The sequence below is a fragment of the Xenopus tropicalis genome, chromosome 3 (genome assembly GCF_000004195.4).
Source record: "Xenopus tropicalis strain Nigerian chromosome 3, UCB_Xtro_10.0, whole genome shotgun sequence".
Lineage (NCBI taxonomy): Eukaryota > Metazoa > Chordata > Amphibia > Anura > Pipidae > Xenopus > Xenopus tropicalis.
The window spans coordinates 90,473,533-90,491,048 of NC_030679.2; the positions used below are offsets into that span (position 1 = coordinate 90,473,533).

General features: G+C 37.6%; 1 protein-coding gene across 2 annotated transcripts in view; it reads left to right on the forward strand.

The window, feature by feature from the left end:
- pstpip1 (proline-serine-threonine phosphatase interacting protein 1) overlaps positions 1–16,925 on the forward strand; it is a 49,187-nt gene extending 32,262 nt beyond the window's left edge. Inside the window, exons 4-15 of one of the 2 annotated variants that reach the window (XM_018092383.2) lie at positions 667–701; positions 797–903; positions 1,445–1,507; positions 1,582–1,680; positions 4,646–4,691; positions 5,264–5,343; positions 5,430–5,528; positions 5,870–5,966; positions 7,530–7,623; positions 10,420–10,499; positions 13,725–13,819; positions 16,057–16,595. In XM_018092383.2, coding sequence (XP_017947872.2) covers positions 667–701; positions 797–903; positions 1,445–1,507; positions 1,582–1,680; positions 4,646–4,691; positions 5,264–5,343; positions 5,430–5,528; positions 5,870–5,966; positions 7,530–7,623; positions 10,420–10,499; positions 13,725–13,819; positions 16,057–16,188 — 1,027 coding nt within the window. In that variant the 3' untranslated portion in view covers positions 16,189–16,595. Of the gene's footprint in view, positions 1–666; positions 702–796; positions 904–1,444; positions 1,508–1,581; positions 1,681–4,645; positions 4,692–5,263; positions 5,344–5,429; positions 5,529–5,869; positions 5,967–7,529; positions 7,624–10,419; positions 10,500–13,724; positions 13,820–16,056 lie in introns of both variants that reach the window. The other variant, XM_031899116.1, reaches the window with a different exon arrangement.
- The last annotated feature ends 591 nt before the right edge of the window (positions 16,926–17,516 follow it).

Genomic DNA, 17,516 nt, shown 5'->3' on the forward strand with positions numbered 1-17,516 from the left:
AAATAATTCACATTTTTAAAAATTATTCAATTTTTCTCTCTAATAATAAAACAGTACCTTGTATTTGATCCCAACTAAGATATAATTAATCCTTATTAGAGGCAAAACAATCCTATTGGGTTTATTTAATGTTTAAATAATTTTATTAAAATATTTAAGGTAGGAGATCCAAATTACAGAAAGACCCCTTATCCGGAAAACCCCAGGTCCCGACCATTCTGGATAAAGGGTCCTGTTCAGAAGTTTGGTATGAAGCAGCATGTATTGACACTAGTACCTTTGTAAATAGCATTTAAATAGATGCAGCTTTGGATTTTTGAACAGCATGTAATGTTCGTAAATGAGCTATGCATATGCATTAAATGTATGAATTCTGCTGGTACAAATGTGGCATAAACTAGTTTTTGAAAACTTATATAATCAGGAAGACTTTGCAGTTTGTATTTGTAAGTACATAAATCTCATGTTTTATCACACTGTTTTCTATTAGATATATAACAAGTCATAGCAAATTATTATAGTGTTTGAACAGGGAGCAGCAAATGGCTCCATACATTTGGGCATAGACCTGCCTTATTTTTAAAATGGGTCTGATAACCTATTTTAAATAGCTCATGTGGATATGAAGTGACAATATAATTGAATGTATTTGTATCTTTATTCTAGCAAATTACAGGAGTCTTTTGAAACACTGAAAAACCGTGAGTACTAATCAAGGCCCTTAAATCATAAATATACTGTATATTTCTAGTTTTAGTTTTGTATCTATTTATAATATGGTTTGTTCTGGCCCTAGAGATTGAAAATATAGGTAATTCACACATCCAGCTGGCAGTGACACTCAGAGAAGAAATACAGAGTTTAGAGGAGTTCAGAGAACGACAGAAAGAAGTAAGAAAAAAGGTAAGAAATATTACCCTCAGTACATGGGTACATGCTTATGTGTCTGCATAGAAGAGATAGTGGGATTATTTATTGGGACAGTTTATTTGCCGACACAAAGCAAACATAGTTCCATAAGTACCACCTCAAACTACTTTCTCTATTTCCAACTAGTAACAAGGTTAGCAGATCCTACTGTTTTAGCAATATGGATTGAAGCTTCATTTGAATTGGCCACTCATACACACCATACTTACACTTAATGAATGTGTGTCACATGGCCATAAACACTACATATGCAAATCAAAAAGGTAAAGGCAAATTTTATTTAAGTGGTTTTTACCTGTTCTGTACCCCTGTCGGAATGCTATATCCCTATGTGGCAGAAATATCTAACCTCATTTAGCCAAGATTATATTCAACAGTTCCGCTGAGGGACCTCACAAATGGACTACATTGAAAACTGTTGGTAGAATATCATATACACTAGAGACGGCTGCTTATTGCAGGCAAATACAGGAAAATTCAGAGATTTAATTGGTAATTTCATTTCCTCCCATAGTATGAGAATGCAATGGAACGCCTGCAAAAGAATAAAGTGTCCTTGTACAAGAAAACAATGGATGTAAGTGTTTTCTTAACTTAGTATATCTGATTCTGTAATATGACAATTCATTGTATTTCTTTTTTTCTGTTAAGTCAAAAAAGAGCTATGAGCAGAGGTGCCGAGAAGCAGAGGACGCTGAGCAGAACTATGAACGGCTGGTAGCTTTAGGAAACCCAAAGCAAATAGAAAAGGTAACAAAGCAAGGAATGTTTAACATCAGGCCCTTTACATGTAAGCATGGCTGCCATCAATAATCATGTGACCCCATACTACTTAGTTAGCAGAGCTCACCCCCCCAGGTGGCCCCAATTATCAGACCATTGGCGTCCAGGGCCCCCTGGATGGTGTACTCAGCTAACAAGTATAATTGGGCCCCAATAAAAATCCCCTGTGCATGCATAACCACATTCACCAATTGCCTGGCCACACCCATTTATGCTGAAACACACTCATAGGCTGCCCAAGCCCTGCTCATCTTCAAGCCCTGACCTTTAGTGGCACATTAATCACACTTTAATATCTCAAATGCCAGCAATGCTCCCTGTACACCCCTGATGGGAGCCCTATATGTATGTAAAACAGTGCCAAGGCTGCAAGCCTGTATCTTGTTTGTGTAAACAGCAGCCTACAGATATGGAGACGGGGCATATTTACTTTTTAGAAAGAGCCTTAGGAAACTGATTATTCTATCACAAGTGTAGTTAAAAAAGTGTTTCTGAACTTAAAAATAAAATGGTTCCATCTAGCCCTCACCCACTACCTTGTAAAATCCAACAAGCTGGCAATAATAGCCTCTTATAAGCATCTCTTTGTCTACTTTGCTTGTGTGTGTATGTGGGTGGTGGGCCCTATTAACAAATGATTTCAGTAGTCATACTGTGGGATTACTATAAATAGTGCACAGAACCATTCACCCTCAGAGCCTCTATTCTAGATTTGTGAAATTGCTTTTATATCATTATAAAAACATTTTATAATTTCCCTCATCCCAGCAGAAAACCTTTACTTTGGGTGTGGTAAGGCTACATATACAGTTACACTGTTGCACTTATTCTGAGGACAAAGAAACATGGATTGGATTACAAGCACTCTCTGACTGTGCCTGCAGAAATGTACAGTAAATTCCCCTTGTCTGACAAGTGTACAGCATACACGTATACTCATGGATAAACAATTATTTAGGGCCCATTTACACTATACACAGAAATATCAAAATACTCAAATAGGTGAAAGTAAAATGGAAGGTTTTGTAGATTTTAAAAGAGTTGGTATTGGGAAAATACAATCCTGCCTTTAGAAGGTGGCACATAAGGGCATATTTTCAAAGATGTGTATATAACAAAAATGAAATAACTGTGAAATAACTTCAAATTTCCTTTTTAACTGAGCTTGCTGTTTACAAAAAGCCAGGGTTACTCTGGAATTTGTCAAAATGTTCCACTTCAATAGATTTGGCAGTGAAACAGAAACTGTGGTATTTAAATTTAATTTAAGAAATAACTTGCACAATTTTACTAACTGTGCTGATTTCTTCATGTTTACTATATTTACGTGGCTTTTTGGGTAATATTTGACTTGAAGCTGTGCAGGTACTTTAAGGCTTCTTGTAGGCTTTCCCCCATATTTAATAAAAGTTTGCCCAAGTGCAGTAACTCATAGCAACCAATAAGATGTTTGCTTGTAGACAGGTGACCAGTAAATGCTACCTGCTGATTGGCTGCTATGGGTTACTGCTCCTGGCAAACTTAGTGTCTTTTATTACATAATCCCCATTTTGTTTTATAAAACAATGGTTTGTGTAAACAGTGGTAAATTGTATTTCAGTGTCATTCTTCATACAGATTTTCTGCTCAGCATATATACAGTATGTGCATCTATTTATTTCTATATGGTATAGGTTCAATTATCCAGAAATTTCTATTAATTGGATCTCTGTACCATAAGGCTAGTAAAACATGTAAACATTAAATGAAGCCAATAGGATTATGTTGCCGCAAACACCAAGGGCCCTCGTGCACTGGAAGCCACCCACTCCCCCCTCTGTGCCCACTTGTGTGTGGGCATGTGTCAGCATAGGCAGGGGGTGCACACATTTTCCCCGGAGTAAAGTAGATATAGAGGAAGCTGCCCCCCCCCCCTCCTGCGGGGTCTGCTTCCTTTTTATTTACATCACTGGCCACCAATATGAATCATGCAGCTTAGCTAGGATCAAGTACAAGTGACTTTTTTAATATTACAGGGAAAAAGTAGCTTACTGCAAAGAGAATTGTTTGCTGAAAATAAGCTCTATAGGAAATGTCCTTCCCATAATTCAGAGCTTTCTAGATACTGGATTTCTGGATAAAAGATCCCATACCTATCAATCTTAAAGTAATTGCTTATCCAATAGTCAATTATGTCAATATAATGGCAAAAGAACCAGTACCCCCATAAATGCAAAGAAAGAAATATGCTAAATGTATTTATATCATAGTGCTTCCGATATTTATCAAGGAAACGTTGCAAACAGAAATGTTATATTTAAATGCCCTTAATTTCTTGTGAAAATGATGCCAAAATTACATTATGAAAATCAAAATTACATCCATTACATCAACAACTAAATATTTAACAAAGATCATTTTGCAATTTCACCACTTGATGTCACTGTTGTGTATTCAGGGTGTTATTGGCAAATTCCTACATGTTCATTTAGATTTCCTTCCAGGGTTTATGTGTTTCTGCAAACAATATTAAAGTCAATTCACTCTGTAAAACAAAAAGTAATGTGATGAATAAACCAACCTCCTGCTATTACAATAAAACACAAATATATATCTTGTTTTATTTTCATAAAACAACATAAATCTGTGGATGAATCTCTATATTTCATTGTAAACCTCACTGAACTATGCAAATCATTTAATGCACTGTATACCAGCTCCATAAATAATGCAGGCTTTGCACAAAAAACACTAACAGCAGGTAACTGATAGCATACTTTTAATAGGTAAATTGCTACTTTTTCTGGCTTTCAGTACGTTGTTAGTAGCTTCCATGTGCCTATTGTAGCTGTTTAATTTGTCAGTATGAAGCATTTTGTAATAGGACTTGATGACATGTTTGTGCTTTGTTTCAGTGCACTTAATCTCTTATTATAGTATTCTTTATTTTCAGAGCCAGAACAAAGCAAAGCACTGTAAGGATGCAGCAGAAGAAGCAGGTACAGTCACCCACCCTAAACACACATACAATTTTGGTAAATCGATTATGAAGGGTAAAAGCATTGCAGAGACTACTATATTATAGGAAAAAATGTCTCATACTTATAAAAGCCTTATTGGAGCTTAGTATGAAAGAAGCAGTAGCTTGGTAGTATGTTGGTGGGGACACATGAGTATTTTTGGAATACTTTTAGCACTGCATTTTAAAGCAGTTAAAAAACATGGCTCTAAAGTGCATGAAATTGTCCCCCATTGACCTACATTGCTGGAACATGCTGGAAATTGCATGTGATGGCATTGTTTTCAAATAAACCCCGAGAATGAAGGAAGTTACATTATGTACAACTGTCTAATAAAGAATATTATATTGTATCATTTACATTTTTGTTTAAAGATCACTGGTCACATCTTCTTATATTCCACCATCAATCAAGTCAATCTTGTTATTAATAAATATCAGGAACATAGTATTAAACACTTCAGTCTTACAGTAAATATGGAAATACTTAGTGCTTATGTCCCATTATATGATATAACTCCACAACAATATAACTCCTTGGGTTTGTTCTAGATCGGCTATATAAGAACAATATAGAACTTCTGGAAAAAGCTCGCATTGAGTGGGAGACAGAGCACAGTAACACATGCGAGGTATCCTTATAGTGCTGATGCCCTCTGAGCTGTGAGTGCTGGGTAAAAAAGTTTGTTCTTTACCTACCGCCTGTTCTATTCTGCAGGCATTTCAACTGCAAGAGACAGATAGAATCAGCATTCTGCGCAATTCCCTCTGGGTTCAGTGCAACCACTTCTCAAGCCAGTGTGTGCGTGATGACGAGGTAACCTGACAGTTATCATAAATAATCACAGATTCTCCATGTCCAGGCGCTGACGTTGTCCTTCCCACCCATCTAAAACACTTCAATTAGCAGCCAATGCAAGCTGATTGTGTCCTCACAATTCCAACAAATCTCTTGTTTTAGGGACTAAAATGTTGCAGCTTTATCCAACATTTTTTGGTGTGTTTTTTGTTTTCATTTTCATTATTACAAAAGATGTTTCTTGTACTGATCTGCACTTACTACTGACAGTTACACCCTGGGGCATCACAGGCTCTACCAACATCACTTCTGCCTGAGGCCCTAAAACTGCTGTGCTAAATGATGCCCTGTATTTCTAGATGATGGAGGAGGTCAGACAGACCCTTGAGCAATGCGACGTGACTACCGAAATTGATTTTTTCATACAGAGTAAAACTACAGGAAAAGTTCCACCAGGTACATGCTGGAAATTGCTTGTGATAGCATTGTTTTTGAGTAACTCTTAACTTAAATCCCAAGAACTGTGACACCCATAGGCTTTTGCAGACACCTTAGACATGATACATCTTTTAAAGGGAAGAAACACACCACCACATACTGGGAAATGCCTTTAAATCATTTATGGCAGCAGAAATGTGCCACGTTGAGCAGGAGGGCCCACTGACACCTGTGCCCACTTGGAGTTCCCTGGTATCCTGGTGGGCCAGTCTCACACTCTCTGTTTATTTAAGTGCTTTACAGCAGGGATCCCCAACCTTTTTTACCTGTGAGCAACATTCAAATGTAAAAAGAGTTGGATAGCAACATAAGCATGAAGACTCATGGGGTTACAAATAGGGGCTCTGATTGGCTATTTGGTAGCCCCTATATGGACTGGCAGCCTACAAGAGGCTATGTTTGGCAGTACACCAGTTTTTTATGCAACCAAAACTTGCCCAAAAGCCAGGAATTCAAAAATAAGCACCTTCTTTGAGGCCACTGGGAGCAAAACCCAAGGGACTGGTGAGCAACATGTTCCTCACAAGCTACTGGTTGGAGATCACTGCTTTACAGACACAGGATGAGCACTAACAATTATAAAACAATAATAGCACACCCAGGAACTTACCAGAATAAGTCCAGCCCTAGAACAACACTTTCTTGCAGGTTAGCAGGAACAGGAAGTAGGGACTGAGGAGGAAGCTGGCACTGGGAAGCAAGCAGATCAGGTAATAGTCAGATGGCGCAGCTAAACAGAACAGATTTGTTGTCACAGTTCAGGCACAGGTCAGGGCACATAGCCATCAGGATAGTCAAATAAACCAAAATATCAGGTAACAATAGTACAGCCAGTGACTTAGAGCCAGACTTATCAAAATTCAAATTTGTGTAATGTTCTTGGATTTTTCTACCATGAAAAAACTCACAAATTAAAAAAGCACGAATGTTGACTTATTTTTTGAAAGATCTAATAGAAACGATTAAAAATGTGGAACAAATACAAATAAGAATATGAAAACCTCGACATTTTGTAAAAATGTTCATGCTATTACAAACAAAAAAAAATCATGAACGCCTCTAAAATCGCAAATTAAATAAAGATTACAATTTGCCTAGTACATTGACTTCTACATGACTTTGACAGCTTTTAGATGGTGTAGTTTTGTATTAGAGTTTTTTGTGAATTAAATTACGAAAACATTGTTTTTTGAGTAATTAGTAAAATACACGATTTTTGGCACTAAAAAGTATGATTTGTGAAAACGAAAAAAAATTCTGAATGTTTGTAAATTTGGCCCATAGTAATAGGGTACTGAAGCAAGGTCAGAATGGGTTCAAGACATGGTGATGTTGTGGCACAGGCATGGAGATGCTGGCATCTGTGCAACCTAGTGATGTCATCACAGATATACAGTTTCATTCTGAAGTTGCTTTGTTCACACTTTAGGGATTTGTTACAATATAATGTATACTATGGTGCAGTGAGTTAATTTTATCATTTTTTCTTAAGCATTGTTTTTTCTTTTGTCTTGCCTTTAGCACCTGTGCTCTATGAGGGTTACTGCAATGGTTTTCTTCCTGAGAGTAGTATCGGCCCCAATATGCAAGGAGGAAGTAACAAGATGATGAAAAGGTAAAAGATGGGAAACTCTGAGTACTGTGTAGGTTAAAAATTCTGTATGGTTTGGAAAAAAGGTTGCTACGGTCAGTATCAGAAGCATTTCTGATACTTTCCCTGAGGGAGTCCTGCATGGCCAGACCCATGCCTGAACCGGACCCCCTCCCCTGACCTGCTGAACCACTCTGCTCCTTCCCCGTCCCCAGTGCCCGACCTTACCTGCAAGTTAACATCTAACCTGACCCAGCAGGCCTGGATTGGGATTCAAAACTGGTGCTGGAATTTCAAGTATACAGAGGTCCAATAGCCCCCACCAGCCCAAGAAATAGTGACTGTCTATTGACCCAGGTACTCAGGCAGGGCACCCATGGAACACATGCTTGGTGGAGATATCATAACTTTCCACCTTAAACCTAACCACTTTGTGGCTGTTCAGCAGGTACTCAACCTGATGCATGACTAGCCTGAAGTGGCAAAAATAAGCTGCATGTTTACTTTTGCAATTTTACTGGCTTTACTAGCGAAGACCCCCCAACATAACCCTTCCTAAGTATGAGTGAGGTCAGTGGTAAGGGCAGCATCGAAATGGACCTGGTCAGTACTGAGAACAGTTGTAGGTCAATGTGGGAGAAGTAACAGGAGGTGTAATGAAAGTGATGGAAGGAAAGCTTTTCTAAAGCACCAAGTACTATATGAAAAAATTGCAAAGTATGCCTGATGAATTAACAGTTTTAGGTGGGTTGTGGTAGGAATTTCCCCTTTACTCCACATTCCTATACAACTTAATTTGTGGAGATGCCTTAAAAACTATATATATACTTGACTCTCCCTATATATACTGTAGCCATCACTTTCTCTTAGGAAATATCACATGCTGCTCAATACTACCATTAAATTTTAATGAGAACAAATACACATTCAGGCAGAATTTTAACAATCACAGATCTAAACATGTGTAGAATATTATGCAGAACTAAAAAATATTTGTAGTAATTAACAACATCTTTCAAAAATAAATACAATGTATTATTTATTGTTAATTCATCTAATATTATGTAACACTAAACCATGCACATAATATAATAGAGCACTAATCTGTAGACTATTCTAGATAGTAAATTCATACACAGGCAGATTATTGTAGTAAATTAATAAGTAATTCATGCAAAGAAAACAATAGATAAATAATTCATACATGGGACATTATAGAGACAATATTTTTTCACAGTATATTATAGAGAAATGATTAATGAAAAGTATATTACAGAGAAACAATGCACAGAGTGACATGTGTCAAAAAAAATAATTCATAAAGAGACTGTACTGTAGGAATTAAATTCATTCTATTATAGTATTATAGAGAGCTCATTCCCATACATTTAAACTGGTGAACAAAACAATTTGTGAAGTACTAAGTATTTTTATCATCATATAAGATGGAATGTATTACAAAGAACTTATTTGTTCACAAGCAAATGTATTACTGAAAAAAAATTGAAGTTAACCAAGTAGATCCCACAAAATGGCTATATAGAATTGTCATCTATTAATAGCATTCTAAAAAGGGTAGTTTACCTTTAAAGGTGTTGTTCGCCTTTGAGTTACTTTTTAGTATAATGTAGAGAGTGATATTCGGAGACATGCTTGAAACAGGCAATAGTTTTGTGCTTTGTCTTATTAATAAATTCATACATTACTTTTTATTCATATTACATTAAAAAGTAGTAATTGTTGTACAAACTAACATATAAGGATCCTAATTCATTAATCCATGTCAACCAGTGTCATGGATAAAGTTAAGTTAAAAAACACGCAAACTGTGCACATATATATAAATGTTCTGAGTTAATCTATTAGCATGATTTATTTCATCAAGAAATCAATTTCAGAGCATGATTACGAGGGGTAAAAAACACGCAGGTCAATTCCATATATTTACACTGTATTTACACTGTTTGAGGTGTGCCCATTGGTATAAACACAGGGGTGGTTCAAGCCCAACCCAGTGCCAAGTGGTCACAATCAATTAATATATACATATAATTAGAGAGGGGTACTGATGTTATGAACGATTCAGACAGTCAATCCGAGACAATTTGCAATTGGTCTTCATTTTTTATTATCTGTAGTTTTTTAATTATTTTATCAATTGTTCAGCACCTCTTCAGTTTGTAGTTATAACAGCTATGTGGTTGCTAGGGTTCAAATTAGGTCTGAATAGAAAAAAAAGTAACAATAACAATAAAACTGTAGCCTCACGGAGCAATTGTTTTTTGGCTGCTGGGGTCAGCTACCCCCATTTAAAATCTAGAAGAAGAAGGGAAATAATTCACAACCTATCACAAATAAATAACCAAGACCAACTGAATAGTTGCTTAGAATTCTTCATTCTATAACATACTAAAAGTTAAATTAAAGTTTCAGTATGATGTATACAGAATATTCTGAATCAACTTGCATTTGGTATGTGGCTTTTAAATGATTTAGCTTTTTGTTGAGTAACTCTGAGGTTTGCAATTTCAGCAGGCAGTGGTTTGAATGAGAGACTGGAAGATAAAATGTAGAGTGCCTAAATATAGATAAGTAACAGTAACAATAAAACTGTAACCAGTAGAAGAAGGGAAATTAATCAAAAACTATATAAGATAAAAAAAAAATCATGGCCAATTGAAAATCTGCTAAGAATAGGATAGTCTTTAACATGCTAAAAGTAACTTAAAGATAGGCTCTCCCTTCAAATATATACAGATTATTAGCAGTTTAACAATATATTGAGAAACATCTGATCTAATATCTTTACTGTGTTAAAAGGATCTCAAATTTGCTTTCTGGCTGTGGAGGAAGTACCAAAAACTTGACAGAATTTCAAGCAGGCTTCAACACCCCAGCAGGTGAGTATGTGAGAAGTAACTCAAATTCTTCAAATCTTCAGAAACATTCCTGGAGAAATCCTGTTGAAATCATAGGTCTATACAACTGAGGAGCCAGCTAAGGGATCCCATTCTCAGGCCTGTTAGTCTGACATCAGTAGTAGGAAAGCTTTTGGAAGGGGTAATAAGGGATAGGGTACTTGAATACATTGCAAATCACAATACTATAAGTTTGTGCCAGCATGGTTTTAAGTGTAACAGATCTTGCCAGACTAATTTAATTGCCTTTTATGAGGAGGAGAGCAGGAACTTTAATGCTGGAATGGCAGTGGATGTCATCTACTTAGATTTTGCTAAAGCGTTTGATACAGTACCTCACAGAAGGTTAATGATCAAATTGAGGAATATTGGCCTAGAACATAATATTTGTAATTGGATAGAGAACTGGCTGAAGGATAGATTACAAAGAGTGGTGATAAATGGAACATTTTCTAATTGGACCAGTGTTGTTAGTGGAGTACCGCAGGGGTCAGTCCTTGGTCCTTTACTTTTTAACTTGTTTATTAATGACCTGGAGGAGGGCATAGAGAGTACTGTTTCTATTTTTGCTGATGATACTAAATTGTGCAAAGCTATAAGTTCCATGCAGGATGCTGCCACTGGAAGATGCAAAATGGAAAATGAGGTTCAATATTGACAAGTGCAAAGTTATGCACTTTGGTAGAAATAATATGAATTTAAGTTATAGACTAAATGGTAGTGTTTTGAGGGTATCCTTAATTGAGAATGATCTGGGGGTTTTGTGTAGAAAACAAGATGTCTAATTCCAGGCAGTGCCATTCTCTGGTTACTAAAGCAAATAAAGTGCTGTCTTGTATATAAAAAAAGGGCATTGACTCAAGGGATGAGAACATAATTTTGCCCCTTTATAGTTCCCTGGTAAGGCCTCACCTTGAGTATGCAGTGCAGTTTTTGGGCTCCAGTCCTTAAGAAGGATATTAATGAGCTGGAGAGTGTGCAGAGACGTGCAACTAAACTGGTTAAGGGGATGGAAGATTTAAACTATGAGGTTAGACAGTCAAGATTGTGGTTGTTTTGTCTGGAAAAAAGGCTCTTGCGAGGGGACATGATTACTCTGTACAAGTACATTAGAGGGGATTATAGGCAGAAAGGGGATGTTCTTTTTCCCTGTAAAAACGATCAGCACCCCAGAGGCCCCTTTAAATTAGAACAACAGACCTTCCATTTGAAGCAGCGTAAGTGGTTTTTCACGGTGAGCAGGCCCAGATTTGTGGAGAGGCCACAAATGCCCGGGCCTAGGGCAGCAGAAACCTGGGGGCGGCATGCCGCCCCGCCGCACCAAAATCTAAAAAGTTTTGTACCCATACGGAGCAATGGGGGGACTTCTCCCCACTGCTCCGTATGCAAGTTTGTCCCACTGCGCATACGCGCGCGCATCCCCCCCCCGCTGTTCGCACATGCGCGCACAAACCCCTCTCCCCTGTATCGCGCACGCATGCGCACTCGGGGGGGGGGGCGTGCGACCGGGGGCGGCCTCGGGGTGGCCAATTTGGAAATCCGCCCCTGACGGTGAGGGCAGTGAGGTTGGGGAACGCCCTTCCTAGTGATGTTGTAATGGCAGATAAAGGTTAATGTCTTTAAGAGGGGCCTGGATGAGTTCTTGGACAAGCATACTGTAGATAGTACCCAAGGCTATTTTGATACTAAAATCTACAGTCAGTATTGATGTTGGTATATATGGTTTATGTATGTGAGTGTATAAATAGATCAGTATAGGTTTGTGTGTGCTGGGTTCACTTGGAAGGGTTGAACTTGATGGACTCTGGTCTTTTTTCAACCCTATTTAACTATGTAACTTAACTGACAGGACAAGGGTTGGTTGAATTAATTCACTGCAATGTTTCCTGCATCTCTCTATGCCAATAATTCTATACCAATAGGTTTGGCTTTAGAAGTGGGTGGGATAGACAGGAATAGGTATTCCAGAATCTGACACTGCAGGTGCAATGTAATCCATTTCATTGCAACTTACTATATTACATTAATGTTGTTAAAGAGGAAGTTCACCTAAAATAACTTTTAGTATATTATAGATGGACCTATTCTAAGTGGCTTTTTAACTGCTCTTCATTATTCATTTTGTATGTTTTTTTGAATTACTAATGCTACCATGCTGCATATGTTCAACCTGCAACTGAAAGTGTTATCCAGTCACTGACCCTGCTATGATTTTTTTTTATTTCCTGGGAGTAGTAGAATTTTTTTTTTTTTTAAACTTTTTTTAAAACTGCAACAAAATGAAAACTTATTGGCAATTGCCTTAACATACTGCTGTCTAAACCATACTAAATGTTATTTTAAGGTGTACTGCATCCTTAAGCTTTTGTGCTATGGGATTGCCTGATGCTTTTCCAAACCTAATTTTTTTATGTTAAGTTGTTTCTACTAGCTTCTTTACACCATTTCTCTGTTTTCTCCCTCCCCTAAGTGCAATGGAAAAAATTGCATAGCTGAGGACCTATACCCAACCCATTAATTGCACTGTGCAGGCCATGAAATCCTTAGCAGCCTGCACTATCTGATGTTAATTCATCTAGACCCTTATGGATTTAAACAAAAATAAAAATTATGGTTAATATGTCTCTAAGCATCACACCACCATATTGTTTTGGTGTGCAAGGCATGCCACGGGTGCCCAGGGCAGTGTAAGGGATGCATGGGACACAGGAACAATATGGAGGGGCAGTGCTTACAGGAAATGTACCCTGGGCCAGTGCATTTTTTAAAAAAAGAGCAACGCTAAGCCCTGTTAGTCAAGGCAATAAGCTACAAGAACAACTTGGTACCCACCATGTTTCTAACTTTAGTCCTACTTAAAGGAGATTTATACTTTACTTCTCCTTTAAAAGCAGTTGAGGTGTTTTGATCTCTGTGATTCCCTCTAAGGGGACCACAGCAAACACAAGGCCTTGTGTACCAGTGACTCTACACTTCCAGGGATACTATATTGCATTCAGGGCCACATGACTTGCTTAGTACAGTGATGCATATACTGTAACATTTGGACAGAAATATGCACAACTGGTTGTATCTTTAGCTACACTACTGAAGGAAAGGGCAAGTATGCTAACAATTATGCTAAATTCTGGAGGTTGGCTTTGAATACTAAATGCTGCCCAACTTTAAAAGCAAAGATCCTAGTATATCAAGTTGGTTTTTTTTCAGCGAAAGAAGAAACAGTCTATGCCAGTATACCTACAGCTCATGTTGCACAAGCAGAAGTGGAAGACTACAGTGTTCTTTATGATTACAGTGCTCAGGTAACTTTAAACAGCTTTTTCTATTCTATAACAGGTGCCTGTATATCCATGGTATCAAGCCTCTCTCTGCCTTACTGTTCTCTATTTCCATGTACTATTCAATATGTTCATCTGTCTTGTTCATTTTATAAAATCACTGTTACAGATCAGTTGTCCCTATCCCACAATTAATTTTATTATTACTGACACACTGCACTTACACTGACCAGAAGTAATTTTATAGACCTCACATTAGTAAAGAGAGTGAGTTTAGGCAACAAACTACTGTTGGCACAGTCAAGTAGGTTGTGCAGGGCTTTTGGGCTGAACATATAGCAGGGCCTTTCTCCAGTCTCACTGCCTGTAATGCCATCAGAGGAGGTGGGCAGTTGCAGGCTTTAAAAACCCCATGAAATCAGACTTATTTACACTAACTGGCTTAAACTAACAGACTGTATCATGTCTCCTATATATACCCTGCTGGTTTGCAAAACAGATACCTTGTACATCCTTCTTATACTAACAGGACATTGAGTGACACCTATTCTACATGACATTTACACATTTACACAAGCATTTGTATGATTCACCTCTCATAAACCCTACTAAAGTAATCATCAGTGTGTGATGTATTACCTCACATACATGTTGCCTGCATCAAAAACCCTCAAATTCCTAGAAAAATCGGCATTGGCCCCTTCTGGACCTCGTCTCGCTATGTTTCACATTATAAGTGCCGGGAGCAGGTGGTGCAGCACCCTAGAAACACCTGGCAAAAGTAATACCATCCCTGTTTCTGTTTGTAAATCATTATAATTTATGCATGTAGGCAATAACAGTTTGTTTTGCATTTCACCTTGTAGTGCTCCATTTCCATTCATTCCATGCTGTTTCCTGTATTGCCCATTTTTAACCTTTCCTGCTTGGGTCATATTTCATTTTATTCCTTCACCTCCTAGCCATTTTTCTCTTTTACTCACCATGTCTGCTAATCCCACTTTCCCTCTTCCTTTCCTTTTGCCAGACCTTCCTTTGCTCCATGTACCATTTTGCCTATATTTTTCACTCCCCAATGCTAGTCTCTCCACAAAATATGCTGTATAATCATTATTTTCTATTTATTCCACTGTTACACTTTCAAATTCTTCCTCCACTTTTGCTTAGTAGCATCAGTGGCTTTATATGCCTTGCCCTATCTCGCTGATAGCCAGCTAGGGTAGGATGGTGGTGTATAATGTGTTCACTGCAGTGTTAACTGCCCCTCTACTTAGGAAACATAAGTGAAATGAAACCTGTGCTAAAGTAATGAACAAAATATGCAGATATTGTATTGTCTTGGCTGGCATTATTGATGGATTTAGGGCCATAATTGCCTTTTCAGGATAGTATGCTGCACTACAGTCAGTGGGCAGTTTAATCACAATGTGTCATAACCCTAATGGTTCGTTAATTTCAAGAATTCTGGGTTGGGTCAGTTTACCTTAAAGGAGAACTCCACCCTAACACACCGTAAGCTCTATATGAATTTTATGGAATAATATGGCTTGGAACAGTTACCTAAGCTTGGCCCCCTGTTCTGCTGCTGACTACTTTGTGACTCAAAAAAAATGTAACAGTAGTCGGCTTTCCTCGGCCTGCTTTCAGCCTGCATCCTTCAAATCACACAATTCTCTGCACACGTGATGCTAATAAGGAAAGAAACATCACAATGCAATGCATTGTGGGTTATGTAGATCCTTCATGCTATGGAGAATGATGTAAGCTGTGTAAGTTGTTACAATCTGTAACATCAGTGTTTTAGTCCCTCCTCCCCTGCCAGGATTTCAAATGATGCAGAAAGAGAAGAATCATTTTGCAGCTGGATTTCAGCATATAAAAATGGTATTTATTCATACTTTTTGAAGAAACCGATAATAGGTGTATTAGGAGTTTCTGTATTGTATGGGGCTGTTTAACAAATTTTGGTTGGGATGCCAGCCTTCCCCTTTAACAAATATGCATTCTAAGTATGGGTGTTAAAAGAAGCAAGATTAATTTATTACCAATTGGTTAGCCAGCATGGGAAGGTTATAGGGAACATCTGGAAACTCTACTCACAGTAAAAAAGTTACTAATTTCTAATTATAGATTCTTCAATTGTTCATGTGAAAAAAAATTCAGTTCACTCTGATATAAACCTGGTAATTTCAAGAATAAAAGCTCTTGTTAAAATTTCATTATTAACCTACAGTGATGCTCTGACATTTCTTCCACTTTAGAACTCAGATGAGCTGGATATCACAGCCGGAGATGTAGTTAGGGTGCTCGAGGAGGGAGACGATGGCTGGTGGACTGTGGAGAGAAATGGAAAAATAGGACTGGTGCCTGGGTCATACCTTGGGAAGCTCTGAGTAACAGTAACTGAGAACATTTCAGAATGGCAATTTGCTCTATACAATCCAACAAAGAAGTCACAAAAAGAACATTTCTGTCTCCAACTATAGTGGGTACAGTGAGTCTGTACCCCTAAATGCTGCACAAAAACGTGCCAGCTCCAATAAGTAAGGAGAATTGAGTGGAGAGAAAAGCTTCCTGGACACATTAACCTAATTGTGTAACACCAAGGGTATGCAATGAACAACTCTCACTTAAACTGCTTTTATGTTTTAGTTTTCTATAGGAAATGTTGTCCTGTTCTCATCTCTGCAAAGGTATATGGGTATCAATATATTGTATATGATTAAATAAACATCTGATTTATGTTTGTTATATAGTTAGATTTACATTTTACATAATAAAACAAAATATCAAATGAACGTACACCACTGCTTCAAGGCTATTAACCGCAGTTCACATGTTGACAAACACCAGCGCACAGGCCTTAATATTACTAGGGATCTTACACACAAGCGTTTCTTGCTATTCCGTGGTTCCACCTAACTGGAAGGCATAAGTTAACAGAGCCCAGTTACAACAAGTGTTCTCTGTGGTCCCACCGCAAATGTTAACTCTATGCACTTATACATTAAAGTCCATAGTAACTAGAAAATTATTTTAGAACCCATAATCACTTACAAATTTTGCTTTTAAAGGAACAGTTCAGTGTAAAAATGAAACTGGGTAAAATAGATTGTACAAAATAAAAAATATTTCTAAAATAGTTAGGCAAAAATGTAATCTATAAAGGCTGGAGTGAGCAGATGTCTAACATAATAGCCAGAATACTACTTCCTGCTTTCAGCTCTCTAACCTCTTAGTTAGTCAGTAACTTTAGGGGGGGCCACACAGGACATAACTGTTCAGTTTTTAAGCACACAGGTCCGATTCAAAAGCTAACTAACTGAACAGTTATGTCTCATATGCCCCACCCTCAAGTCACTGATTGGTTACAGACTGCTAACAGCTTAGAGAGCTGAAAGCAGGAAGTAGTGTTCTGGCTATTATGCTAGACATCTGCCCACTCCGGCCTTTATAGAATTCCTTTCTGCCTAACAAACTATATTGAAAACATTTTTTATTTTGCATAGTCTTCTTTACCCGGTTTCATTTTTACACTGAACTGTTCCTTTAAGGTAGCAGTAGATGTAGGGTTCCCGCAGCAGCATGTGTAACTGAAGCAGCAAACTCACTCTTAAAGAATTGGGCACAAGCAATTTGATGATGAATCCAGACTGAAATTATATGAAAAAACACTGCATTGTGTGTAAAAAAAACAATGCAATTGTGTTGGAAAAATGAC